Source organism: Geotrypetes seraphini, chromosome 12 (genome assembly GCF_902459505.1).
Source record: "Geotrypetes seraphini chromosome 12, aGeoSer1.1, whole genome shotgun sequence".
NCBI classification, from domain to species: Eukaryota; Metazoa; Chordata; class Amphibia; order Gymnophiona; family Dermophiidae; genus Geotrypetes; species Geotrypetes seraphini.
The window spans coordinates 94,694,696-94,722,116 of NC_047095.1; the positions used below are offsets into that span (position 1 = coordinate 94,694,696).

A 27,421-nucleotide genomic window follows, 5' to 3' on the forward strand; every position below is an offset into this window, starting at 1 on the left:
AGTAGGGGGCAGAGCCTGCCCATGAGTTTAGTGGCCTGGAGAACACCATCCAACAACTCCAACTCCACTAATACCATCTGGGAGTTGAAACAGGAAGGAACTAGGTGGTTTGCAGAGATCTTCAAAACTGGGTCCTCTATCTGTAGCCTCCTTCTGGGCAGAAGAACCCACCACATGGGAGTCCTCACCCTCCTTTGTGGACAGTTCCATTCCATCCTGGGACACATCCTCCAGAAAAAAAACACTGTCATCCATGCCACCTACATCCCCACATTTCCTGCAGAGACTGGAAACTATTAAGTAGTAGATTTAAAACAAACTGGAGAAAATATTCTTTGCTCAATGGGTAATTAAACTCTGGAATTCGCTGCCGGAGAATGTAGTGAAAGCAGTTAGCTTAGCAGGGTTTTAAAAAGGTTTGGATAATTTCCTACAAGAGAAATCCATAAGCCATTATTAAGGTGGCTTGGGGAAATCCACTGCTTATTCCTAGGATAAGCAGAATAAAATCTGTTTCTCTCCTTGGTATCTTGTCAGGTTCTTGCGATCTGGGTTGACTACTGTTGGAAACACGATACTGGGCTTGATGGACCTTTGTCCCAGTACGGAAACTTTTATGTTCTTAGCCCCCATTGAGAATCCTGGTTTGCTTGCACCCAACCTCCTACCCCTAAGAACTCTGACTTTAAGGGGTATCCTCCTGATAGCCCTGGAGTAAAGCCCTTAAACTCCATTAGAGTACTTCAAAAACAATTGGTTAGGGTCTGTAACATATGGGGTTCCAGATTCTGGGGCACCTTAATTGGCCACTCCCAAGTTCCCCTGCTGGAGGGGGAAGAACCCTGTAGCCCCCAGCCCTGAAAGACCCTAAAGCAAACCACATAGGACCTAATTCTACCGGTCCAGGGACAAAATGGTTGCTGTTCCGGACAAAATCAGTGCCTAAGAAGTCATGGGAACCTGCTGCACAACCTCCAAAAGTGGTTCCACTGCATCTGGACCATGGAGGACACCTGCTAAATAAATCTGTTCTCCCCATCAAACTAGGCAGTAGGAGTCAGCCATGGCTCCCACATGCTCTGCAGCTTCTGCTTCCTGGCATGAATGCTGCATCACATGCTAAAACAAAGATCCCCTGCTGAGGGAAAAATACATAAAAGGAGTCTAGCATATACATGCTCCAGTCAACCTCTTGCCTACTTGTTCAATTAAATTAACAAGCAGTATCCAGTTTCTTGACTCTGCTTTGCTTTTACTTTTTTCTAAACTTGAAACTGGCAGGCAAAGATGACATGACAAAAAATAAAAAAAAGTTATATCCAGCCTTAAATATTTTTAAAAACCTGGGAAGATTTTTTTTTTTTGGGGGGAAGGGGTGTTGTGTGTGTGTGGGGGGGGTTGTTTCCAATGGATACAGCAGGATGGGGAGAGGGAAATAGTACTCAGCCACCCATGGACAAGGCCTGGAAATGCCACGAGCAGCTGTGAAATGTCATGGCAGTCATTTTAGAAGGCAGCGGCAAGGAGGTAGGAGCAAGAGCCACACTCCTGTCACAAAGACTCCCACTGGACCACCAGGTACTTCAGTAGTGACCTGGGTGGGGTGTGCTATCTATACATGACAGAGTGGAGGGGGGGTGAGGACATTATGGGATTGAGCTGCCATGAGAGGGCCATATTCCTGCCCCCCCCCCCCACTGGACCTGGTACCTAGGTAGGCCCTTGGGAGGTGGGGGGAAAATCATGGGAGTTGAGAGGGAGATCAAAGGAACGGGGCCTGGAGAGAGCATTGGCCATGGGTTAGGGTTAGGGGCAGGGGAGGAGGAAGGGAGTGATGAGAGGTGCAGAGACCTATGAGAGGTTGGAAGGGAGAACAGTGGATAGAAGCTAGACCTTGGGTAGGGAAGAAAGAGTGAGACCAAGAATATCTCAAACCCCCTTCTCTACCCATTGTAGCTCTTTGTAAAATCTTGGGTCAAATATTTAGGATAAAATGGCTCTGTTTTAAAAAGGTTGCCGACTCAACCTCAAGGGCTGCAAGTGAACGGCACCCTGGGGAGAAAAGCCTGTTCAGAAGAAATCCTTCTGCTCTATCAACTTGCACCATCTTCTGGAGACAGAGAAGTACTCCAACTCCATCCGCTAATAGGGGAACATAACCAGTTGGTCTGGACAAGTAGTAAGATGATAAAGAATAGAAAATTCATAGAATGCACCCATGGACTACAAAGTGTGCATATTATTGAAAAGGAAAGAAAGCAAGCCCTTGAGAGTTCAGAATATGTTCACCGCTTTTAGAAAGGATAGGACCCAAGTTCCATTTGCCAAAATGGATGGTGAGCTTCAGATAGGGAAGAACCATGACCTAGAACAGAATCAATAAATGTTCAATATGTTTCCTGTGTATACTCACGTCACTAAAGATCAGTGTGGGACTCAACCTGGAAAGAAAGTAAAGCAAAGACCTTGTTGCATATCTGAAAGAATGACAAGAGTAGCGTTAGAGTAGAATTTCTAAGAATGCTCAATTTAAGGATCACTAAAAAATATATATATAATTAAGCGTGGCCTTACTATTCTTGTCCCTAAGAAAGATGTGTCAAATAGGATCTTGCAAACCCTATGTCATGTCAAAGTTCAATATATGGGCAAAGGCAATAGGATGGTCTACACAAAATGTTCAGGTCCAAGCTATACCTGCATACAAAAATGTTGTGCAGCACATCAGTCTCAATGGAGTAGGCAGCATGAGCATTGAAAGGACTAAAAATAAAAGCTAGGGGGCCACAGAGTTCCAGAGGCTGAAAGGACTCAAAGGCAAACAAATCTCCTGCGGCACTACGAAATAGCCCTCCACCCATAAAGTTGCCTGCCCCCTGGTAGAATGTATTTTAAGGTCATCTGGGATCAACTTGCCACCAAGAAGGTAAGCCAAACCAATGGCCTCCTTAATGTAAATACGCTGTAGTAGGCTGAAACACCAAGTCTTTTCTCCCATCAGCAGGCATAAGCAGACTATTCTGACCCAAGGCACAAACCTGGCTCTCCAAGTCACTTCCCAACCTGAGGATACCTGACCAAGGCCCAAATATCTGGCTCTCCAGGCCATTTCCCTACCACATGTTCATGACTAAGGCGCAAAACAGTCTGCAGACAAAATTGACAATAAAGAAAACACTGCATATTCTGTTGGCAGAAAAAATTGCAGTGAAACATTGTATTGCTGAACAACCACATCAGCAGCTATTGAAGCATGCTGAATTAGGGGTGGGGGAGAAGAGGGAAAGGGTGTGCTGATAGTGGGGAAATTTCTGGGTTGAGAGGAGGCCTGACAGCAGAGGAACTTCCAGGGACATCACCACGAGGGAGGGTGGGTAGGAATGCCTGTCACCTGAAGTAGGGGAGGAATGGTAGAATATAAACCCTTGGTTTATATTCATATTACTATTTTTTCCCCTATAAAGGGGGATAAAATTGGCTTCTTGGTTTATACTCGGATGGGTTTATATTCTAGTACATATGGTACTAGTGGATAGTAACACTTAATACACTACTGTATTCCATTGCTACAGTACACAGAAGTTTCCCAAACTGTGGATCTCAGAAAACTTTCAAGATAAAGCTACAATGAAGATAAAGGCCAGTCTACAAAGAACAAACAGTTAAAAAGTTTTCAACACATAGCATTACAATAGCACTAAATTTATGAAGAACCCATTGTGACTGAACTTTTATTTGATATACTGCAAAATCAAAAAGATATCAAAGTGGTTTACGAAATTCATAAATTTAATAACAAAACTAAATTAAGAGAGACAAGGGACCATATAAGGTAAAAATCACAGTCTATTTCAATACACTACACATATTCATAGGAGATCTGACTCAAGGGCTTCATGGTAAAGTAACATTATTCGCCGACGACGCCAAACTATGTAATATGGTAAGCGAGGGCAAGCTACAAGATAGTATGGCGCAGGACCTACGTACATTGGAAAGCTGGTCCTCAACCTGGCAGCTGGGCTTCAATGCTGGAAAGTGTAAGGTCATGCACCTGGGTAGCAGAAACCCGTGCAGAACTTATACCTTGAACGGGGAGACCTTGACCAGGACTTCAGCAGAACGAGATTTAGGAGTAATCATCAGCGCAGACATGAAATCTGCCAATCAGGTGGAGAAGGCTTCATCAAGGGCAAGACAGATGCTGGGTTGCATCCGTAGAAGTTTCGTCAGCAGAAAGCCTGCAGTCATAATGCCATTATACAGGACCATGGTGAGACCTCATCTGGAATACTGCGTGCAATTCTGGAATCCACATTATCGCAAGGACATGCAGAGGATCGAGTCGGTCCAAAGGATGGCCACCAGAATGGTCTCAGGGCTTAAAGGTCTCTCGTACGAAGCAAGACTAAACAGTTTGCAGCTCTACACTCTCGAGGAACGCAGGGAGAGGGGAGACATGATTGAGACGTTTAAATACATCACCGGACGTATAGAAGTGGAAGATAACATTTTCCTTCTCAGAGGCCCCTCAACCACAAGGGGGCACCCGCTCAAACTCAAGGGCGGAAAATTTCACGGCGACACCAGGAAGTATTTCTTCACGGAGCGAGTGATTGATCAATGGAACAAGCTTCCAGTACAGGTAATCGAGGCCAGCAGCGTGCCAGATTTTAAGAATAAATGGGACGCCCATGTGGGATCCCTAAGTGGATCAGGGTAGAACATTGGCTAATATTAAGGGGAGGGTCTATAGAGTGGGCAGACTTGATGGGCCTTGGCCCTTTTCTGCCGTCATCTTTCTATGTTTCTATGTTTCTACACAGAGAGCAATATATTAAAGATAAAAGAAAGGAGGGCAAATCACAAGGACTATGTGGACAGGAATACAAAGTAGAATATGATAGCCAGCAAGAGCCCCTCTTGACTGCCCAATTTGCTTTCTATTACCCCCAGCTGATCTCTGGCAAACCTTGTCATCTATGCTTAGGTTCAAGCTTTCTTGAATGTTGCCTCCAACACCTGAGCTGGGAGGCAGTTTCATTAACACACTAGTCTCTCTCTAAAGAAATGTATCCTGAATATTCTTAATGCATATTCTTTCAGACCCTTGCTATATTAATTTATTTTCTTACTAAAAATATTTTTTAATGTATTATTTATACCTTTTGTGAAATCAGTATCTTTTATATTGCTATACTCTCCCTTCTCTCTTCCAAGGTACATATGTATTTACTTTTTTTAGTCTCGTCTCAAACTTTTGAGTGCAGACTTTACATCATTCTGGTTGCCCTTCTCTAGATCATCTGCACTTTTTTGTTGAAGAACGGCCTCTAAACTAGACACAGCACCCATTAATGTGCCTCATTGTAGTCTAACATGTTCTATATAGTGCGAGCTAGCATTAACAACTATACAGGTGCCACAAATGGAGCATGTGCTGGCGCAGTTGGGAACTTACTTTGATTGTCTCTTCATTGTTGGATAGGACACCACGTAGTTTCTCCAGCTCATGATCTTTTTCTCTCATTGTGAGCTGTAAACGTCTCATTTCCTTCTCTTTTTCTTCCAGGGCACAAAATTTGTTATCCACAGCACGCTGAATGGTGACATAAGTACACAAAACCAGAACAGGGATGGAAATACAATCAGAAGACAGACAAATTGGAAGCAACAAAAAATTCTATTTTCACAAGTTAATCACACAGGCAGCAAAGCCAAAACTGCACAACTCTGAAATTAACATTAAATGCCAGCACTAAACTCTCTCTCCCCCTTCAATCTGTTAAAAATTCTGCTTCATGACTTTTCTTCTTCCAGTATTGCTATATTCATATAGCCCTTTCCTCTTAAGTCACTTTATTGGCTCCTTATCCATTTTTGTATACAGTTCAAACTCCTATTATTGACTTACTGTAGAGCTGCAAAACAAATGCACCTGTTATCTCTCATCTCTCCCTATGCTCCCCTCCAGGAACCCAGTTCATCAAGTCACTCACTCTTATCTGTATCCTTCTCCTCTACTTATTGGGACTATATTAAGTAATGCTAATTTTTTTTTTTTTTTTAAATTTTAAATTATTTAAATGTAATGAAAGGTGCTAAGAATTAATTTGCCATTCCCAAATCAGATAGACTGCACTAACCCAATTGACTATTATAATTAAACAGGACCACTTATCTGTATTTATTTCAAGGCAAATGGTGTACTGTCCTTGGTGGTCCAATACCTACTGCCGATTAGTGAAAGTGCTGATGGGCTATGGCCCTTATCTGCCGTCATCTTCTATGTTTCTATGTGCTCCTATGCCCTTTTCCTCCCCAATCAAACTTGATTCTGTTCTTTCCATATTGCTGCTGTGTCGTATGCCTGGGATGAGCTTCCAGAGTTGGTACATCATGCTACATCTCTGGCCCTATTCAAATCCATGCTAAATCCAACTGTTTAAGGCTGCTTTTAACTCTTGACCTCTTGTCCCATATTTTAAACATTCCCATAATGTATGTAACTCTCCACTCCCCTATGTGTCTCTGTTGAGCAGGGACTGTCTCTTATGTGTTCATGCATCTACAGAAAAGGAAGCTGTGACGTCCTGGTTTGAAGATCAAACAGAAGAATTCTTTTCAAAGGGGTTAAAGTCATTGCAGGAAAAGTAGATGAAGTGTATGGAGCTATCAGGGGACTATATTGAAAAATAAAAATAAAAAATTTAAAAACTGTTTTCTTCCCTACTAAGGTAGATAAATTATTAAACGCCCCTTAAAGGTGCATAGAATTGTACATGGAGTTTAGTTTTTTCAGCCCAGTTTTATTTGTTCTTACTTTAGGAAGTTCTGGTTTGGCAGGTTCTTACCTCCAGGGCTAAATCTCTGTCTTTTATTCTTAATCTCAGTTTATTCAATATGGTGTCATGCATCTCAGAATGTTTTTCCAAGTTTTGCTGGTCCTGCAGGTAGGCAGCCTGGTCCTAAAAAGAAGAAAAACAGAACACAAATGGGTACAATGACAAGAATACTTAAAAAATATATATTTATTTATTGAACTTTTCAAATTATACACAAGCAAATGAATACTTGAATACAGATTTGTAATAACAATTGCAAAGAAACTATAACCCTAGCACTAGTGTACCAGTAGTGCAAGGAAAGGAAATTATTATTCATTATTTAGTCCACTAAAATAAGGATCCAAGTATTAGAATTAAATTGTTAAAGAAATACATAAACATCTTAAGAACAGCCCGGAAAACAATGATAGAAAACCCCCAATAGCCTAGTCTTAAACTGCAGGAAGAAATGTCCTGAAACGGGCAGAGCAAATCAGGGCAGTAGCAGGCTGCGAAGCAGCGTGTTTAGAGTGCTGCGGCCCCTGGTGGAGTAAGGACGTTTGTTGGGACCGCGGGAAGGGGGCGGCAAGGGACTAAGTTGGCTGGTAGTGCTGTTTTTCCGTGATGGAGGAACACGCGAAAAGAAAAGAAAACAAAATAAAGAAAACGTTGGCCCCCGCCGAAGAAGCGGAAGGTGGAGGAGGGGCGTGAGGAGCCGGAGAGCTGTATGTAAGTGTGTGTGTGCGTGTGTATAGCCGAGGAGGAAGTGCAGCAGGAGCAAGGAGGTGGGGAGAGTGGATTTCTCCTACTTGGATGTCAGACATCAAGAGGATTGGAGTAAAACTTTGGTCCTGTGATCCTCACTCTTTTCCTGGGGCTACTGCTGCACAGGGGGGGAGCAGGACATAAAGGAGAAGAGCTACTGCTGGACAGGGGGAGGAGGGAATGGGAGGGGTGCTGCTGGACAGGGGGAGATAAAAGGAGAAGGGCTACTGCTATATGGGGGGAGCAGGGAAAGGGGGGAGGTGTTGCTGGACAGGGAGGAGGTAAAAAATAAGAGAGAAGGGCTGCTAGCACCCGTTAATGTAACGGGCTAAACAACTAGTCAGGGTTATATTTCTCAAACACAGGCTTTTCATTTTGGGTGTACCTCTACTCCTATCTGTTTGAAATGCCACCGGGTGCATGGTCTTTGGTCTTGTACAGCTATCGCTATTGGTCGGAGGTCCGTTGTTAATTACAGACCCTATTGGGCTGTGCCCTTCCATCTCAGGTTGAGGGGATTCTCTTTCTAGCTAAGGGTTTTTTTGGGGGGCTCTCTGCCGGTGATTCTTTACTTATCAGCAAGGGTTATATAGTAGGTAAGAAATGTATCTTAAATCATTGGCACCCACCGTTTGGTATTGGCGTAACAAATTCCATCAATTAATGATATGGGAATCCTTGTCCGCTTGGTTTTCTCATCATCGTAGTAATCTCTTCTTGTCCGTTTGGGTATCTTATTTGGATACTTTACCCCAGATGATTAAAAGCCAAGTACTCAACCGGCTGCAGAAGCCAGTGGTCCCTGTGCTGCCAGTGGGTTAAGGATGGGTTGGGGGGTGGGTGGGAGGGTGGGGCATTCTGTGGGGTGGGGCTTAGACGAGTCTGGGTATAAGAACCCAACCCAGGCTCTGATTGTCTTCGCCTGTTTGGTGGTTTGGTGTACTGTATTTTGCATTTTGAAAATGTTATATCTGCTGCATTCTTGGCTTGTACTTGGTTGTTCAATAAACAGTTTTGAAAAAAAAAAAAAACCGAAAAACTGCAGGAAGAGCTATCACCCCCCCCACCCCCTTCCTTGGCCACAATAAATGACAAGAATACACATTAAAAATTCACATGACAAAGTAGGAAAAAAAATTAAAAAAAGATTATGCTTAAAACAACAAGTTAAAGTTATTTACCTTTAACAGGTGTTCTCCATAGACAGCAGGATCAAATCAGGCACAGGCAGCACTGGAAAAAATAGCTCACCCAGGGCTCAGGAGTAATGTAAACTTCCAAGCATGTGTGATTCATCCTGTGCACAGCAGTCCCCCTCAGTTGTAAATACAGAATCATCTCTTAGGGAAAAGGATTAAACAAGCACACAATTCTACCTAACGGTCTACAGCAGGACTTAAATCCCAGGCACTTAATCGCCATGGTGCTTAGAAATTGCACTCTTAGCATACCACTCAGCACTGGGATTTTTATGCCTGAATGCTTGTTTTGCATGTGTCTCCCATGTTTACACTGTGACTGGCCCTAAGTTTGAGCTGTGCAGTATAGAGGTTCAAGCTGATTTCATGGTTTCAAATTCCACGAGACATCCCAAACTTCCTTTTCTATGTGGCTCAAGCTTACAGAGCCAAATCGTAATGTAGACATGGGGAGATGCACTGTTTTTGAAGAAGCTCTGCATATAGTGAAGTAAGGGAAATAAGAGCCAGACTCCCAAGCACTATAATAATAATAACTTTATTTTAGGAATGTCATACAAGAGCAAGAGAGCAATATGGAGTGAAGGCTGGGGACAGGTACAAGAGTAAAACTGGATGAATGTTGGGAAGGGAGTATGAGAGCAAAAGAGAAAGATTGGAGGCCACGTTGATAGGTGAAACAAAGAGGCAATTGCCTCTATTTCACCTATCAAGCGGGTGTGCTATCAAAGCCGAGAGCATGCTTTGGGAAAGAAGTCTGCTGACTTCTGCCAATGATTTGCAGAAACACTTTAAGAGAGCGATTTACTAAAGCTTTGTTGCCCACAAACACAGAATAGGTAGAGAGCCTTGCAGAAAATCCTGCACCCGCAGGCACTGACAATCCATCAGGGAGCAAATCTGCACTTGCAATTTACACACCCAGGCCGGGCTCCCTGGCAGTCCAAAGACCCCGAGTCCTAAGATCGTCCATATGTGCCCCCCCAAGCATAAGGAGATGCATTGGTCGTGATAACCTTGTGATGAGGGGGTAAGTGAAAAAGGAGACCTCTGGATAGATTGGAAGAGGTCATACATTATTGAAGTGACTGCAGAAGAGATGATGTTACAGATATATGCTGTGAGAGACGATCCGTCGCTTGAGATCACTGAGACGCAAGGGTCCACTGAGGATGCGAAGATGTAGTCTTGCCAGTGGTGTCACATGCACAGTGGAAGCCACGTGGCCTAGAAGAACCATCATGTGTCTTGCAGAGATGGATTGAAGAGGAAGCAGTTGCTGACAAAGGCGAATGAGAGCCTGTAGGCGATCAGGCGGGAGAAACGCTCCCATGAGAGTGTCTAGGATAGTTCCAATGAACTGAGGATGCTGAGTCGGAATGAGATGTGATTTAGGGAAGCTGACTTTGAATCCGAGAACCTGAAGAAAAGAAATGGTCTAAAATGCTGCTTGGACCACTTCCTGAGATGAAACAGCCTTGATCAACCAGTCGTCCAGGTAAGGAAAGATTTGAAGCCTGTGTGATTGAGGAGATGCAGCCACTACAATCAGGCACTTCGTGAAGACTCTGGGAGAAGATGCCAGGCCAAAGGGAAGGACCTTGTATTGATAGAGACGTTGATTTTATCTGAAAAAGTAGATATTTCCTAGAAGACGGATGAATTGGAATATGTGTGTAGGCTTCCTTGAGATCCAGGGAGCATAGCCACTCGTTCTGATTGAGAAGAGAATAAAGCAAGGCGAGGGAGAGCATCCAAAATTTCTTCTTGACTAGAAATTTATTGAGCGCTCTGAGATCCAGAATGGGTCGCAGTCCTCCTGTCTTCTTTGGAACTAAGAAGTAACGGGAGTAGAATCCCTGATTCTGCCGAGAGAGAGGAACTTCCTCGATGGCATTCAGCAGGAGAAGGGATTGAACCTCCTGGAGAAGAAGAGAGGGACTGTGCAAACTCTCTTGGAGGATGGTCTGGAGGCAGGGTATGAAAATGAAGAGTGTAACCCTGACGAATGATGGTTAAGACCCTGAGGTCTAATGTGATGAGCTCCCAGCGAGCGATGAAAAATTGGAGATAGCCTCCGATGGGCTGAGGCGAAGACCGGAGGGAGGTGATGGTGGCTATGCTCTGAAGAAACACGTCAAAAAGGTTGTGTGGGTTTTTGGGGAGCAGCCTGTGGTTTTTGCTGTTGATGAGGTTGCTGCTTTTACCTTCTAGATTGAGACTGAGGAGGAGCAGCAGGCTTGGCAGCAAAGCGTCACTGGTAGAAAGAAGCCGGTCTGAAAGAACAAGAAGGAGAAGGATTCTTTTTTGGCTTGACCAAGAGTGTCTCATCTGGTCTTATGAGCTGACAACTTCTGAGTAGCCATGTCCATGGAGGGACCAAAAAGCTCATCTCCAAGACACAGAGCATTTGCAAGCCTGTCTTGGTGGTTCACATCCAGCTCAGATACATAAAGTCAGGCCAGGCATCTCATGGTTACGGACATGGCTGCAGCATAGGAGGTAAGTTCAAAGGTGTTGTAAGTAGAACGTACCATATATTTCCTCAGCTGAAACAGATCAGAAATATGATGTTGAAAAGCAGGAAGTTTGCATTCTGGAATGTATTTCGGGAAAAGTGAAATCTTTTTAATTAAATGTACGAGGTAAAATGAAAACTGTAGCTGCCAGAACGGTTGGCTAACATAATATTTTGGTACAGGCGTTTGGCCAAACTGATGCATGGCTTTTCCCTCTATGCGAGGGGGTACAGAGGTGTAAACACTAGCCCCCGAAGACTTTTTCAAGGTAGACTCCACCAGAAGAAACTCAAGTGGAAGTTGGGGTTTGTCAAACCCAGGGATAGGAACCACTCTGTACAGAGAATCCAACTTGTGAGGAGCCACACGGATGGTAAAGTTGCGTTTCCAGATTTTTATAAAAAGATTCCCGTAAAATGTCATGAAGGGGAAGCTTGAGTAGTTCCTTAGGCAGTTGATCATAATCTAAGGCATCTAGGAACTGTTTTGAGCGTTTGGAGTCACCTTCAAGTAGAATGGATAAAGTTTCTGACATTTCACGACGAAACTTGGAAAAAGAGAACTTACAGGAGTCTCTTGAGAGGAATGGTGAGGAGAGTCGTCATCTGAAGAACCCGTATCTTTAGAGAGAAGAGGATTCTGTTTAGAGTCCCCCCACCGGTCTGAATCTTGAACAGAATGTGGGCGGTGCCAAGTACTCGGTGTCGAAGGCTCAAGATGTTCCAGCTCTTGCAATGCCTTCTGGGACCACACCGGAATTGACTCAGGTGATGTCTATGTCGAGGACAACCGGTGCTGGCGAGTCGAAGGTGCTGAATCCCTGATGGGAAGCGTCCGCACCGATGGAGTCTCCACTGCAGGTACAACCGGTGTCGAGGGCTCAGACTGGACTGGCACTGGGAGAGTCGCTGTTGACATGGGCACAAGTTGGGTCGGCACCAGCATTTGGAAATGCTTACCCAGCTCCTCTCTAAGCAAATTGTCTCTTTTGCTTAAGGGTAAGCACCGGTACCATTGGCTTTTTTGCTGGCACCTTCGGTGCGGCTCTACACTCCAGCGATGAGGAAGCTGATGACGAGGTACTCACTGATATCGAAGCAGAGCACTTTCTAGGCTACTTTGACCTGAGGCCCAGAAGGGGTGGGAGAAGGCTTCTTAGCTGGCTTACCCACAGAAGGCTGTGACACCGAAGGTGTTTGTCAGTGTCGATTTGGATGGCGCCGTCGACGTCGGAAGCGATATTGAATCCCCTTCCATCCTGACGCCAAAGAAAAGTCGCTGTTGAATGAGCCGGTTCTTCAGAGTTCTCTGCTGTAAAGATGAACAGTGGGAACAGGTCTCCAGATGGTGCTCAGGCCCCAAACACTGGAGACACTAGCAATGCGGGTCAGTCATGGAAATGGGGCGAGCACAACGTCCACACATTTTAAAACCCGTCTGTGGGCAGGACACTGAAGGAAAAACAGCCCCGGCAAAATCAAAATTGGAGGCCAAGGTGGTGGAACAGGCCCCACTGGGCCAAATCTGCGAGAGGGAAAAAACAAAAATGGTTTCTTATTTTTTTAAGTAAAAGAAAAACAAAGGAACAAAGAAAAAAATGACAGAAAACAGTCAAAGAAATCCACGAGAGCGGGAAGGCAGCAAGAAAAAAATTTCAACAACCGTAGATACGTGTCTTCTTAGCTCCACGGAAACGAAGAAACTGAGGGACCACGCACCTACGTCGTGCGGGAAGGCACTCGCACATGCGCGGTGTGGGCTATTGCAAACTTTTTAAAGACTATGGCGATGCACTTTTAAAGTGATCCTTACCCATCAGTGATAATATGCTGCCTGCTTGTCTTGGGATAATGTCCGCTAACCTTAAAGTACAGCATAGAATCGCCTTCTGCAATAGTTAAAAAAAGTAGGACAAAGGTGGAACAAATCCTGAAAATATTTGTAAAACTGAACTGTGAAGCCATCTGTAAAGTCTGCTGCACCTCAATGAGCACCTCACTCTCCACACCTCAATAAGCACTTTACTCTCCGCTATTCTTCCAAACAGGACAATATTAAGATAAACATCAATTTCGCGCTCCACCATCACACCCTCTGGAATATATAGGGTTCTGTACTATTCCACAAATCCTGCTCTTATATTCTCCTGATCCTGCTCGGATACTCAGGATATTATTCTGGGTCCTCTGCATCTTTAATCTATGCACCAGTAATTTGTTAGCTGCTTGTTAAATTCAAAAAATTTTTGTTTCAAGAGCTTCAGGTAAAGCACAGTTACTTACCGTAACAGGTGTTATCCAGGGACAGCAGGCAGATATTCTCACATGTGGGTGACGTCATCTACGGAGCCCAGCGCGGACAGCTTTTCAAGCAAACTTGATTGAAGTTTCAAGTTTGCTACACTGCACCACGCATGTGCATGCCTTCTCGCTCACTAGAGGGCGCATCCCACCTCGTGGTCCTCAGTTCCATAACTAGCAAAGAAGCCATCCCCGGGGAGGAGGGCGGGTTGTGAGAATATCTGCCTGCTGTCCCTGGATAACACCTGTTACGGTAAGTAACTGTGCTTTATCCCAGGACAAGCAGGCAGCATATTCTCTCATGTGGGTGACCTCCAAGCCAACCAAAAAAGGGCAGGTGGGAGGATGGCAATTTAGGAAAACAGGTTACGTAACACCGACTGGCCAAACCGGCCGTCGCTCCTGGACAAAGCATCCAGACAGTAATGGGAGGTGAATGCATGAACCGAAGACCAAGTGGCAGCTTTACATATGTCCTCCACAGGAGTAGAACGGAGGAAAGCCACAGAAGCTGCCATCGCCCGGACCTTATGCCCCGTGACTCGACCCGGGAGCGTAAGACCAGCCTGAGCGTAGCAAAAAGAAATACAAGCAGCCAACCAGTTGGACAAGGTTCGCTTGGAAACAGGATGTCCTAAACGATTAGGATCAAAGGACAAAAACAATTGAGGAACCTTCCTATGAGACCTGGTACGTTGGAGATAAAATGCCAACGCCCTCTTACAGTCAAGCGTGTGGAGCGCCGTCTCGCCAGGATGGGAGTGGGGCTTAGGAAAGAACACAGGAAGAACAATGGACTGATTGAGGTGGAAATCAGACACAACCTTAGGTAAAAATTTAGGATGGGTGCGGAGAACCACCTTATCATGATGGAACACAGTAAAAGGTGGGTCCGCAACCAAAGCCTGCAGCTCACTAATCCGACGAGCAGATGTGAGCGCGATCAGAAATACCACTTTCCAAGTAAGAAATTTCAGGAGAGACTTGTCGATAGGCTCAAAAGGAGGTTTCATCAGTTGAGCCAAGACAACATTCAAATCCCAAACCACGGGAGGAGGTTTCAAAGGAGGACAAACATTAACCAGACCCTTCATGAACCGAGTCACCAGAGGATGCTGCGAAAGAGAACGTCCGTCCAAGTGACGATGGAACGCAGAAATGGCACTGAGATGCACCCGAACGGACGTCGTCTTCAGGCCCGAATTAGACAGATGCAACAAGTAGTCCAGCACCGAAGACACCGGGACCGAATCCGGATCCAGATGCCTCGAGGAACACCAGGTGGAAAACCTGGTCCATTTCTGGGAATAACAAAGCCTGGTCGAGACCTTGCGCGAGGCTTCCAAAACTTCCCTCACCGACTGAGAAACAGGAACCGAAGTCAAGGGGAAAGGAACCAAGTGGTCAGGTGCAACGACTGAAGATTGGGATGCAACAGCGAACCCCGACTCTGAGATAGCAGAGAGGGAAAGACAGGCAGAAGCAGAGGCTCCCTGACACTGAGTTGAAGAAGCAGGGAGAACCAGTGTTGACGAGGCCACCGAGGCGCAATGAGAATCATAGTGGCTCTGGATGATTTGAGACGAACCAACGTTCTCAAGATCAGGGGAAACGGAGGAAACGCATAAAGGAACCTCCCTCCCCAGTCGAGAAGAAAGGCGTCCGCTTCTAGACGGTCCGGGGAATACATCCGAGAACAATAAAGGGGTAGTTTGCGAGTGTCCGGAGAGGCAAACAGATCCACCTGTGGAGTCCCCCAGCGATGGAAGACCTCGCGCAGGACTCTGGAGTGGAGCGACCACTCGTGCGGCTGCAGAAGCCGACTGAGTTTGTCCGTCAAGCAGTTCTGTTCCCCCTGGATATAGACAGCCTGTAGGAAGATGTTCTGGGAGATCGCCCACTCCCAAAGGCGCAGAGCTTCCTGGCAGAGGGACCAAGAGCCCGTCCCACCTTGCTTGTTCACATAATACATGGCCACCTGGTTGTCCGTTCGCACTAGGACTACCTGATCTCGGAGCAGGTGGCAGAACGCTCGAGCCGCCAGAAAAATGGCACGAAGCTCCAACACATTGATGTGACAGCGGCGATCCTCCGCCGACCACAGTCCCTGGGTCCGTAGACCATCGAGGTGGGCCCCCCATGCGTACTCCGAGGAGTCCGTGGTCAGAACTTTGCGATGAGGAGGGACGAGAAAGAGCAAACCTCTGGAAAGATTCGAAGAGTCGGTCCACCAACGGAGCGAACGTCTCAAAGAAGGAGTCACTGCTATGCGACGAGAGACAGGATCGCACTCCTGTCGCCACTGAGAGGCCAGAGTCCATTGAGGAATTCTCATGTGCAGTCTGGCAAATGGAGTGACGTGGACCGTAGACGCCATGTGGCCCAGAAGCATCATCATGCGCTGAGCCGAAACCACAGGAAGCTGAGAGATCAGACGGCCCAACCGAACCAAAGCCTCCAAACGAGGAGGAGGGAGGAATGACCGGAGGCGAACAGTGTCCAGCACTGCGCCTATGAACTGAAGAGATTGGGCCGGGCACAACTGTGACTTGGGAAAATTTACTTCGAACCCCAGTCACTGAAGGAAGATGATAGACTGTCGGGTCGCTGAGATAACCCCCTCTCTGGTCGGGGCCTTGATCAGCCAATCGTCCAGGTACGGGAAGACCTGAAGCCCCCGGGACTTCAGGGCTGCAGCGACCACCACCATACACTTCGTAAAGACTCGAGGGGACGAAGCGAGGCCGAAGGGGAGGACCCTGTACTGCAGGTGTAGCTCGCCCACCTGGAACCGTAAGAATTTGCGGAAGGTGGGATGCACCGGAACATGGGTGTACGCTTCCTTCAGGTCCAGGGAGCACATCCAGTCCCCTTCCTCCAAGAGCGGATACAAAACCGGAAGCGACAACATCCGGAACTTCTCCCGGACCAGGAACTTGTTGAGCTTCCTGAGGTCTAGGATGGGGCGCAAGCCCCCGGTCTTTTTTGGGACCAAAAAGTAACGGGAGTAAAACCCCCGCCCCTGCTGATCGGGGGGTACTGGTTCCACCGCCCGAAGCTTCAACAAAGCCCTGGCCTCGGCCATGAGGATGGGTAGCTGGGTCCGATTATATGGGCAAGGCCCCGGTGGCTGTTCCGGTGGCGCCGACCAAAAGTTGAGAGAGTAGCCCTCGGAGACGGTCCGGAGCACCCAAGCGTCGGATGTTATCTCGGTCCAAGCCGTATAAAAGGACCGGAGTCGAACCCCTATGGGAAGGGGGTCCGGTGCTATCGCGGAGGAGGGCCGGCCCCATCCGCATAGCCCGTCAAAAGGACAGCGCTGGCTTGGACGGGCCCTGCGCCGGAGCTTTCGCCTGCCCCCCTCTCCCCTGCTGAGGTGGGAGCCGAGGAGGCGGCCTAGAAAAAGCCGGGGTCGACTTTTGAGGGTAACGCCTCGGGGGAGGCCGGAAGGGTTTCTGCGGCGGTGCCCAAGGCTTCGGACGGACCAAGGAGGCCAATGAGCGCTCCTGCTCCGACAACCGCTTGGTGGCCGCCTCTAGGGACTCATCAAATAACTCGGACCCCACGCAAGGCAAGTCCGCAAGGCATTCCTGCAGGTTCGGGTCCATATTGAGGGTGCGTAGCCACGCCAAACGGCGCATGGCCACCGCAAATGCCGACACCCTCGATACCAGCTCAAACGAATCGTACACAGCGTGAAAAAGGTACAAGCGCAATTGAGACAGGTTGGACATAAACTTGTCAAACCCTTCCTTGCGGGAGTCCGGTAAGGATTCGCGGTATTGGGGCAAATCCTTCACCATGCCACGCAGGTAGGAGGAGAAGGTAAAGGCATAATTCAAAACCCTGGTTGCCATGAGGGAGTTCGAATAGAGGCGACGACCGAACTTGTCCAGGGTCCGACCTTCCCTGCCGGGCGGGACCACCACAGAAACTCGGGAGGGTTGTGTCTTTTTGAGGGCAGACTCGACCAGCAAAGACTGGTGGGAGAGTTGAGCCTTCTCGAATCCCTTGGTTGGTATCGTCCTGTACTTGGACTCCATCTTAGACGGAACCGCCGTGACTGTAAGAGGGGAAGTCAGGTTCCTAAGCCAGGTCTGATGAAGGACCTTATTCAAGGGCAGCCGAGGGGTTTCCCTAGGGGGAGTGGGAAGGTCCTGCTCCTCGAGGAACTCCTTTGTGTATTGAGAACCAGCCATGAGGTCCAGACCCAAGGCACGCGCCATGTCCTGCACAAAGCTGGAGAAGGAGGACGGTCTGGCAGGCGGCGAGGGAGTTCTCGACCCCTCCGCCGAACAGAAGGGGGAAGCCTCGTGGGAATATCGTGGTTCCCTACCGGACCCCGAACCCCACGAGGCCAGTTCCAATGGCCTCGAGGGGGTCGGGGAACGTCTCCGCCTCGAAGAACCCCTGGGAGAAGTCCCAGGCGTCCGAGGGACCGAGGCACGCCCCCTTTTCCTCGGCGAGGAGTCACGAGAACCCCCTCTCGCAGGGGAACGGAGAAGCCTCGGGTTATCGAGGCGAAGCTCCGAGACCCGCAATGCCTCGCCCCCGAGCGGCGAGGAGCGACCACGTCGCTGAGGAGAGCCTCGCGAACGCTTAGGCTTCCTTGGGCGACGCCTCGCCCGAGGCCGGCCCGAGGGAGAGGAACCCCGGGAGGACCTCGAGGAGGAGGAGGAGGAAATCCGTCTCACCCTGCGTACCTTGTCCCGGGGCCGTACGCTGCTCTCAGGCGGGGCCCCCGAGGCCGAGGGCAAGGTCGAGGCCGGTGGTGCCCCGGTACCCGAGACCGAGGGAGTCGAGACCGAGGTCGCCGAGGTCGGTGCCCCCGAGGTCAAAGCAGTCGAGGTCGCAGCCCGCTGCAGTTGTTCGAGGGCGCCAGACAGCTCCGAGGCAATCAATGCTCGGAGCAGGTCCTGGAACGCCGGAATCCCGACCATGGTAGGCAGGTCCGAGGCCGGGGGATGCTCCCTGGAGGGCGACCTCGGTCTCGAGTATTCCCTCGGGGCATTAGTGGCCGGAATCCTGGGCGGGGCCGAAGACGACCCACCCGCCGCGGAGGAGCTCGAGGATGGCTTCTTCGATGACCCTGGAGTCGGGGATGGAAAAGAGGACTTACCCGAGGCAGGTTTGGTCGCAGGCGTCGGCTTCGAGGTCGAGGGACGCGTCGAAGCCGAGGGCGCCGAGGCCGAGGTCAAGGCCGGGGCCGATGTCGAGGCCTTCCCGGGCGCGGAGTCAACTGCGAAAAGCTCCGCCATCCTGGCGCGGCGTCGACGGAGCGCTCTGGCCTGAAAAGTGGAGCACCGATCGCAGGAGTCAGTCGGATGCTCGGGTCCAAGGCAGAGCAAGCACCACCGGTGTGGGTCAGTGATGGATAGCAACCGCTCACACCGGGTGCACTTTTTGAAACCCGTCAAGGGACAGGACATGAAAACCGAACCGACCAACAAGGAGGCCGGGTCGCGGCTCACGGGAGCCCCCGGAGCCGACGGAAAAAATTATTTTTTTTTTTTTGTAGATATAAAGACGAAGAAAAGTAAAATAAAGAGCAATCAAGTACCACGACCGAAGAAAAAACACCGGACGCGGCGACAGAAGGCAAAATCACAGAGCTCAATTTCCACAGGGCTTCTGGCTCCGCGGAAAAAACTGAACTGAGGACCACGAGGTGGGATGCGCCCTCTAGTGGGCGAGAAGGCATGCACATGCGTGGTGCAGTGTAGCAAACTTGAAACTTCAATCAAGTTTGCTTGAAAAGCTGTCCGCGCTGGGGCTCTGTAGATGACGTCACCCACATGTGAGAATATGCTGCCTGCTTGTCCTGGGATAATACTGCATTTTCTCCAACTCATGCTCCTGCAGGCGTCAATGCACTTCCCATCAACTCCTACTGCCTGGGCCTGCACTTATGTTCAGATTCCAAGTGGTTAAGTTCAGTCACCAGTCACTAATTCCACCAACTCCTCATGTCACCTTTGTTGGTGATATGACACAATGGAGATCAACTTGCCCCGGATTGTGACTTTTAACCTCTCCCAAGCCGCCTCTACCAAGGCTTTTCCCCCAACATTCAGATATATAAATCCACAATCACCTCCCTTAAGTGCTGCTGAACATCAGGGTCCTCCAAAAGTGTGCAGGTTATTTTCTCTGAATCGTAGCAAACAATTATGGGTAGCTCGATGAGGATGTTATTATTTTTTTTTTTTAATTAACCATAAGTTATAGCTCACCTGCAGGAGCTGTTCCTTCTGATACAGCATCTCATTCAGACGCTGAATGCTGTTTTCTAGGGTCATGACCTCTGAGCTTTTTACTTGCTCCAAAGACTGTATTTGATGTTTTTTATCTTGTAGCTCACTCTGTAGATCATGCAAAGCAGCATGCAGTTCCTGAAAACAGAGACAGATGAAGTTACTGCACACTCTCCTCAACTTCTTTAACTCATGAAAATAATAATAATAAATTTATTCTTCTATACTGCCATTACCCAAGAGTTCTAGGCGGTTTACAGCGTAAGAAACTGATCAGCGAAGTACATACATATCATAAGATTTTTTTTAAAAAAAAAAACAAGATTAAAAATGGTAAAATAATTACAATGTTAAGAAGGCCTAATTATGTAATAAATTTGTCAAACAAAGCAGACTTTACTAATTTTCGAAAAGAATAGTAAGACACGGCTTGATGAAGACATTCACCGAGCCAACATTGAAGTTTGCCTGCCTGAAATGCTAAGGTCCTTTAGGTATGCATTGCTGGAGTAAGGCAAGAACAGGGAAACCTCTTGAGGCATATCAACAAGAACACAAAAATCCTCAAGAACATGCTGACAAAGCCAATTTCTTTATTTTGATGATTTGGATTTAGCCAACATCTTTTTCAGTAGTAGCTCAAGGTAGGTTATATTCCTCTAACCTCAGAAGGCTCACAATGTAAAATTTTAACTAAGACAATGGAGGGTTAAATGACTTGCCCCAGATTATAAACAGCTGCAGTGGGATTTGAAAACCAAGCTTCTCTGGTTGTTAGCCCGATGCTCAAAGGGCTAGGCTAGGAAAGCACTCAGACTAATAGACATGTCTGATGCATTAATAACTTTTACAACTGACCTATGAAAAAAAATAAAAACCATCTGCCAATTTTTCTTCTGTCAAAACAACACAGTCTGTATTAATGCAATACGTAAAGATTCCAGTTTGTCATAGACTGATCTCTGCTCTTGCCCTGGAGTGTTTCCACATATCAAATCCAAACTTAAGTTTCCTGACTTATAACAGAGGAAAATAAGGTCTGCACTAGCTTATTAGTAGAGGTACATGAGGTCAATGCTAATCGAATCTAACCATGGGTGCAAACAAAGGGCAACAGTAAGAATAAGACTCATGAATTAGGCAAAATATACCAAAGAAGTGACAGGGAAAAATATAGGGTTAGTTGTAGAGCCATTTCTTGTATGACTGGATGAGCTATATTTATCTTTTTTTTAGTTGTTTAAATTCATGCAGAAATAAATGGCTAGATTGAACCTAATGACTTCATTAATGCCTTTCCCTTTTTTAAACCTCTATACCATTTGAAAGAGGGCAAATACTTCTTAAATTTAGTAAAAATATTCTGGCACAAGTGTCAAACCCTAAAAAAGGAAGTCATATTGAGCATTGGAAAATAATAAATTAACTAATAAAAATAGTGTACATTTAGGGCTCCTTTCACTAAGTTACGATAGTGGTTTTAGTGTGCGCTTAGCGCGCGGAGAAATTGCCATGCGCGCTAGATGCTAACGCCAGCATTGAGTTGGTGTTAGTTTTCCCACGTAGCGCAGGGGTTTGCACACGCTAAAAATGCTAGCACACCTTAGTAAAAGAGGGGTTAATTTTCCCCACCACCAAATTTCCCCATCCTGCCCCACCCGGCTACTTTTTCATGCCACCTGGCAGGAAAAAATTTCTGGGGAGAACACTGTGTACCAATACCCCTAGTGACCTTGAGTATGTCACTTAATCTTCCATTGACTCAGGTACAAACTTGTAAACTCTCTAGAATCAGGAAAATACCTAGTGTACCTAAATGTAATGTGCCATAACCTACTATTGAAAAACCATAGGCCAAATCCCAAAACCTCACACACTGCATGAAATACAGTAATTCTCTGGTCATTCAAATGAGTGTTTTTGTTGTTATTTTACTAATAGCAACAACAGCAGAGAGGACAGAACACCAATGGTAAAGGATATCCAAGTAATCAAGTAAATGCACTAAATTACAAGGAACAACGCTGGATTTATTTATTAAATACAGTATCTCCTTACGGGCTTAACACTGAGCTCGAGTGGATGTCTTTAGTCTGACCCAATAGGGTGAGAGAGGGAGGGTTCTAAACAGAGAATAAGGACTTTAAGGGGAGGTTCCATGCGTCTAGTCCCACGTCATTATGTGGTCTCGGGCTGATTGGGCGGCCCCTGTTATTTAAATGGAAAAACGCTGCCGCCATCGCTATAGAGAATTGGCGGTTACAGTGGTTGTCGGTAGGGAATAGGTAAGCATAAGATATTTATATATGATCCATTAAAGGTTTGAGCAAACTGGGAATGTTAAGAGCCTTTATTAATATGAAATAAGAAGTTTTGTTAATATGAGGTTTTATTAATATGAGGTTTTATTGGTTATGTTTGTAGGGATGGAGCCTTGAAAAAGCGATTTAGGCGAAACATGTTGGCTTTGACATCCCTAGCCAAGAATATCTAACCACAAGCTCAAGCTAAGTATTAGCTGATAAATGAAGAGTATATAATAAATAGAGTGGAAGTTATAATATTAAGCTCTAGTTAAGAGAAAGTAATAATAGACCCAGTGACAAGCTGACACGTAAAGCTTAGAACTATGAGAAGTTTGAGTTCTGAGTGGTGGCATTGAGGGTCTGATAAGACTTAATAAAGGTTGCCGATGTAGCTGTGAAAAATTTGATTCTGGCTTTAATTGTGAAAGGATATCCAAGGCCACTGTTTTTTTTTTCTTAACACATACTTTTCTTTTGTTTCTGCCTCTATATAGAAATGGAACAAAACAACAAAGGAAATAAGGAAATGCCTTTTTTATTGGACTAACACAATGTATTTTATGATGAGCTTTCGAAGGTAATCCTTCTTCAGATCAGAAATAAGCAAATGTTGACAATTATCAGTATATACTGTATAAGGAAAACATAAAAGCATTTCAGTGATAGCTTCACAGGAAGAGGGGAGGTGGGTGGGTAAGCAGGAGACAGATATATAACAAAGCAGTTTTAAATGTCTTTGGGCTAGATTCACTAAGCAAACCGATCGTGTACCGCTTGGTTTGCGCTCACTTTCCTACTACGGCTCGATTCACTAACCTTCCTCCAGACCCCATCCACACCCTATCTGATCTGTGCATGCAAATAAGTAAAAAGGCTTGTAAATTTCTTAAGGCATTGATTCATGAAACCATTTCGTCCAAACCGACTGGCCTTTCCGTTCCAAAAAGTTTCGACTGCTGAGGGCCAGTCGCTTTACATCCTCGCCGACTATTCCTGCCTAGCAACTGCCACGTGCATGTTAAGAACCCCAATAAAAATATATATTTACCCTGCATATAAGCCAAAATATATCTAAACTTTAAATATATGTAAACTTTCATGTACATAAGCGTTAGAAATATTTTTTTATTTTTTTGGAATGCGCATAGCAAGTGCGGGAGTGAATCTCGGATTTGTAATGCGCATGGCGATGGCGAGAAAATCACGGATTAACCCCCAAGCTCTCCTTGCGCACTGTACATTTAAAAAGAAATTTAAAAAGAAATCAAAAATAACTTTTAAGGGCCAGCTAACCCCCACCCCTTCCTTCCAGCTAGATTGTCGTGTGCATCTAACATCACGGGATCGCCTTTGGTTGCTTCGTGCTTCAAGGCAGAAAGAGCCGCACAGCCTCCTGGGATTCGTAGGCTGTATATAACAGCGCGTGATTCTAGCGCATTCAAATGCTGTTAACTGTTGTACCTTCTAGCAACTTAACAGTTCTTTTTCTGAGAGAAATGTTAAGATGTTTGGAAGCACACAAACTTCGAGATCGATCTGAAAATAAAAGGACGAACTCGAAAAATTCCACAGCCCACTCAAACCTCCGATGCTATTTCTCCTTAAACCTCTCCAACAAATTTTTCAAAAAGCTACGATCACAGCTTACACCAGCACTTAAGAAAAAAAGAGATGTTGGTAAAAACTACAGTTCTTATATTGCATGTTTTACGACAACAATGCTTTGCAGTAGGTGCATTCGGAATCCGCCAATGACGTCTGTGATTAAATTCCGCCCCATTTCTACGCAGTGAAGTCCTAAAGAGCTAGCACATGCGTTATGTGCTTCAAAACCAACAAAGGAGACAGTGCGCACATGCGTCGATCGATGTTACAGCGAGACGTGGGGGCGTGTTTACGATTTGATCATTTGCATGGACAAGCTTTACTGAATCATAGTAACATAGTAGATGACGGCAGAGAAAGACCCGAATGGTCCATCCAGTCTGCCCAACCTGATTCAATTTAAATATTTTAACTTTTTCTTCTTAGCTATTTCTGGGCAAGAATCCAAAGTTTTACCCGGTACTGTGCTTCGGTTCCAACTGCCGTAATCTCTGTTAAGACTTACTCCAGCCCATCTACACCCTCCCAGCCATTGAAGCCCTTCCCAGCCCATCCTCCACCAAATGGCCATATACAGACACAGACCGTGCAAGTCTGCCCAGTACTGGCCTTAGTTCAATATTTAATATTATTTTCTGATTCTAAATCCGCTGTGTTCATCTCACACTTCTTTGAACTCAGTCACAGTTTTACTCTCCACCACCTCTCTCGGGAGCGCATTCCAGGCATCCACTACCCTCTCCGTAAAGTAGAATTTCTTAACATTGCCCCTGAATCTACCACCCCTCAACCTCAAATTATGTCCTCTGGTTTTACCATTTTCCTTTCTCTGGAAAATATTTTTTCTACGTTAATACCCTTAAAGTATTTGAACGTCTGAATCATATCTCCCCTGTCTCTCCTTTCCTCTAGGGTATACATATTCGGGGCTTCCAGTCTCTCCTCGTACGTCTTCTGGCGCAAGCCTCCTTTCATTTTTGTCGCCCTCCTCTGGACCGCCTCAAGTCTTCTTACGTCCTTCGCCAGATATGGTCTCCAAAACTGAACACAATACTCCAAGTGGGGTCTTACCAATGACCTGTACAGGGGCATCAACACCTTCTTCCTTCTACTGACTACGCCTCTCTTTATACAGCCCAGCATTCTTGTGGCAGCAGCCACTGCCTTGTCACACTGTTTTTTCGCCTTTAGATCTTCGAACACCATCACCTCAAGGTCCCTCTCCCCATCCGTGCATATCAGCTTCTCTCCTCCCAGAATATATGGTTCCTTCCTATTATTAATCCCCAAATGCATTACTCTGCATTTCTTTGCATTGAATTTTAGTTGCCAGGCATTAGACCATTCCTCTAACTTTTGCAGATCCTTTTTCATATTTTCCACTCCCTCTTCGGTGTCTACTGTTACAAATCTTGGTATCATCTGCAAAAAACCACACTTTTCCTTCTAACCCTTCAGCAATGTCACTCACAAACATATTGAACAGGATTGGCCCCAGCACCGAACCTTGAGGAACTCCACTACTAACCCTTCCTTCCTTTGAACGACTTCCATTAACCACCACCCTCTGGCGTCTGTCCAACAGCCAGTTTCTGACCCAATTCACCACTTTGGGTCCTAACTTCATCCCTTCAAGTTTGTTCAACAGCCTCCTATGAGGAACTGTTTCAAAGGCTTTGCTGAAATCCAAGTAAATTACATCTAGCATATGTCCTCAATCCAGCTCTCTGGTCACCCAATCGAAAAATTCAATCAGGTTCGTTTGGCACGATTTACCTTTTGTAAAGCCATGTTGCCTCGGATCCTGTAACCCATTAGATTCAAGGAAGTACACTATCCTTTCTTTCAGCAACACTTCCATTATTTTTCCAACAACTGAAGTGAGGCTCACCGGCCTGTAGTTTCCTGCTTCATCCCTGTGACCACTTTTATGAATAGGGACCACATCTGCTCTCCTCCAATCCCCAGGAATCACTCCCGTCTCTAGAGATTTGTTGAACAAGTTTTTAATAGGACTCGCCAGAACCTCTCTGAGCTCTCTTAGTATCCTGGGATGGATCCGTCTTGTCCCATCGCTTTGTCCACCTTCAGTTTTTCAAGTTGCTCATAAACACCCTCTTCCGTGAATGGCGCAGAATCTACTCCATTTTCTCGTGTAACTTTGCCAGACAATCTCAGTCCTTCTCCAGGATTTTCTTCTGTGAACACAGAACAGAAGTATTTGTTTAGCACATTTGCTTTCTCCTCATCACTCTCCACATATTGGTTCCCAGCATCTTTTAGCCTAGCAATTCCATTTTCAATCTTCCTTCTTTCACTAATATATCTGAAAAAATTTTTGTCTCCCTTTTTTACATTTTTAGCCATTTGTTCTTCCACCTGTGCTTTCGCCAAACGTATCTCTCGCTTGTCTTCTTTCAGTTTCACCCTGTAGTCCTTTCTGCTCTCCTCGGGTTTTTTTATATTTCACGAACGCCAACTCTTTCGCCTTTATTTTCTCAGCCACTAGGTTGGAGAACTACATAGGCTTCCTTTTTCTCTTGTTTTTATTGATTTTCTTCACATAAAGGTCCGTATGCATTTTTATCGCTCCTTTCAGCTATCCCGCTGCGGAATCTGGGCTCCCTCCAACTATTCCGAAAACAACTGAAAACCTGGCTTTTCTCTAACATATAACATCTCTTCCCTTGTTTACATCCCCTCTTTTTATATGCTTTTGTAAATCCTTCTCCTCTCTCTTCTTATATTTTTAAGCTTTGTAAACCGTGTCGAGCTCCACTTCCGTGGAGATGATGCGGTATATAAACTTAAGTAAATAAGACCAACATGCGAGAAGGATCCGCTATACTTTAACGTCGCTCAGAGATATATGACTTCTTTAATTTTTGACTGATCACAGTTAGAGAATTTATATATGGTGTGACTCTTTTGCAAAAATCCCACTCTCAGTTGGCGGGGTCTCCTGAAGCAGACGCCGAAACGGGGCCGCGTCGGGACCCTGAGAAGCTATATTTTGCATACAAGTTAAGTACACTTTCACACCTCTAGTGACAACCGGAATGCAATTACCTGTTGAACTCTCGAAAATTTTTTGAAAGCAGTATTACTGAAAGTTATAATTACAGTTTTTCAATTATTTATACCTTCATGAGTCGGATCCGTTTTTACTAATAATTACGCTATGATTGGATGAAAAACTCTTACTCCAAGAGGGGGTAACCTCCCCCTCTTCAGAGTCATATATCTCTGAACGACGTTAAAGTATAGTGGATCCTTCTCGCATGTTGGTCTTATTTACTGAGTCAGTTTTTTCAATATCAGCCAAGTTCTTTTTCTAACTCCTTTTGTTACATTGTCCCTGTCATATTGGAAACGTATATAAACTTAAGGCTTAGTTTAGTTTAGTTTAGACCACTGTCTTTCCACTTCTCTTATGTCCTCCCATCCTAACAGCTCTTTCTCCCATTGCATTAAAGTCCGTACGTTTAAAATCTAGGACTTTAAGTATCAATCGGCCAGAATGACTCGGAAACGGATAGGACACGAATAGGATAGATTTGTGGACTTTAGTGAATCTAGGCCTTTGTACTGAGAAAGAAACCCCCAGATCTTTGTTAAGTCCTGTCTGGTAGGTGTCAGAATATTT

General features: G+C 45.9%; 1 protein-coding gene across 10 annotated transcripts in view; it reads right to left on the reverse strand.

Annotated features, from left to right (window-relative positions):
- Positions 1-27,421, reverse strand: part of PDE4DIP (phosphodiesterase 4D interacting protein) — a 533,445-nt gene that overhangs the window by 238,563 nt on the left and 267,461 nt on the right. For all 10 annotated transcript variants that reach the window (XR_004536642.1, XM_033916500.1, XM_033916501.1 and 7 more), the window contains 3 exons: positions 19,844-20,002; positions 6,855-6,968; positions 5,462-5,599 (listed from right to left, as the gene is read on the reverse strand). Coding sequence is in view for 9 of the 10 variants with exons in the window: in XM_033916500.1 (XP_033772391.1) it covers positions 5,462-5,599; positions 6,855-6,968; positions 19,844-20,002 (411 nt within the window). In the remaining variant the exon portion in view is untranslated. The remainder of the gene's footprint in view (positions 1-5,461; positions 5,600-6,854; positions 6,969-19,843; positions 20,003-27,421) is intronic.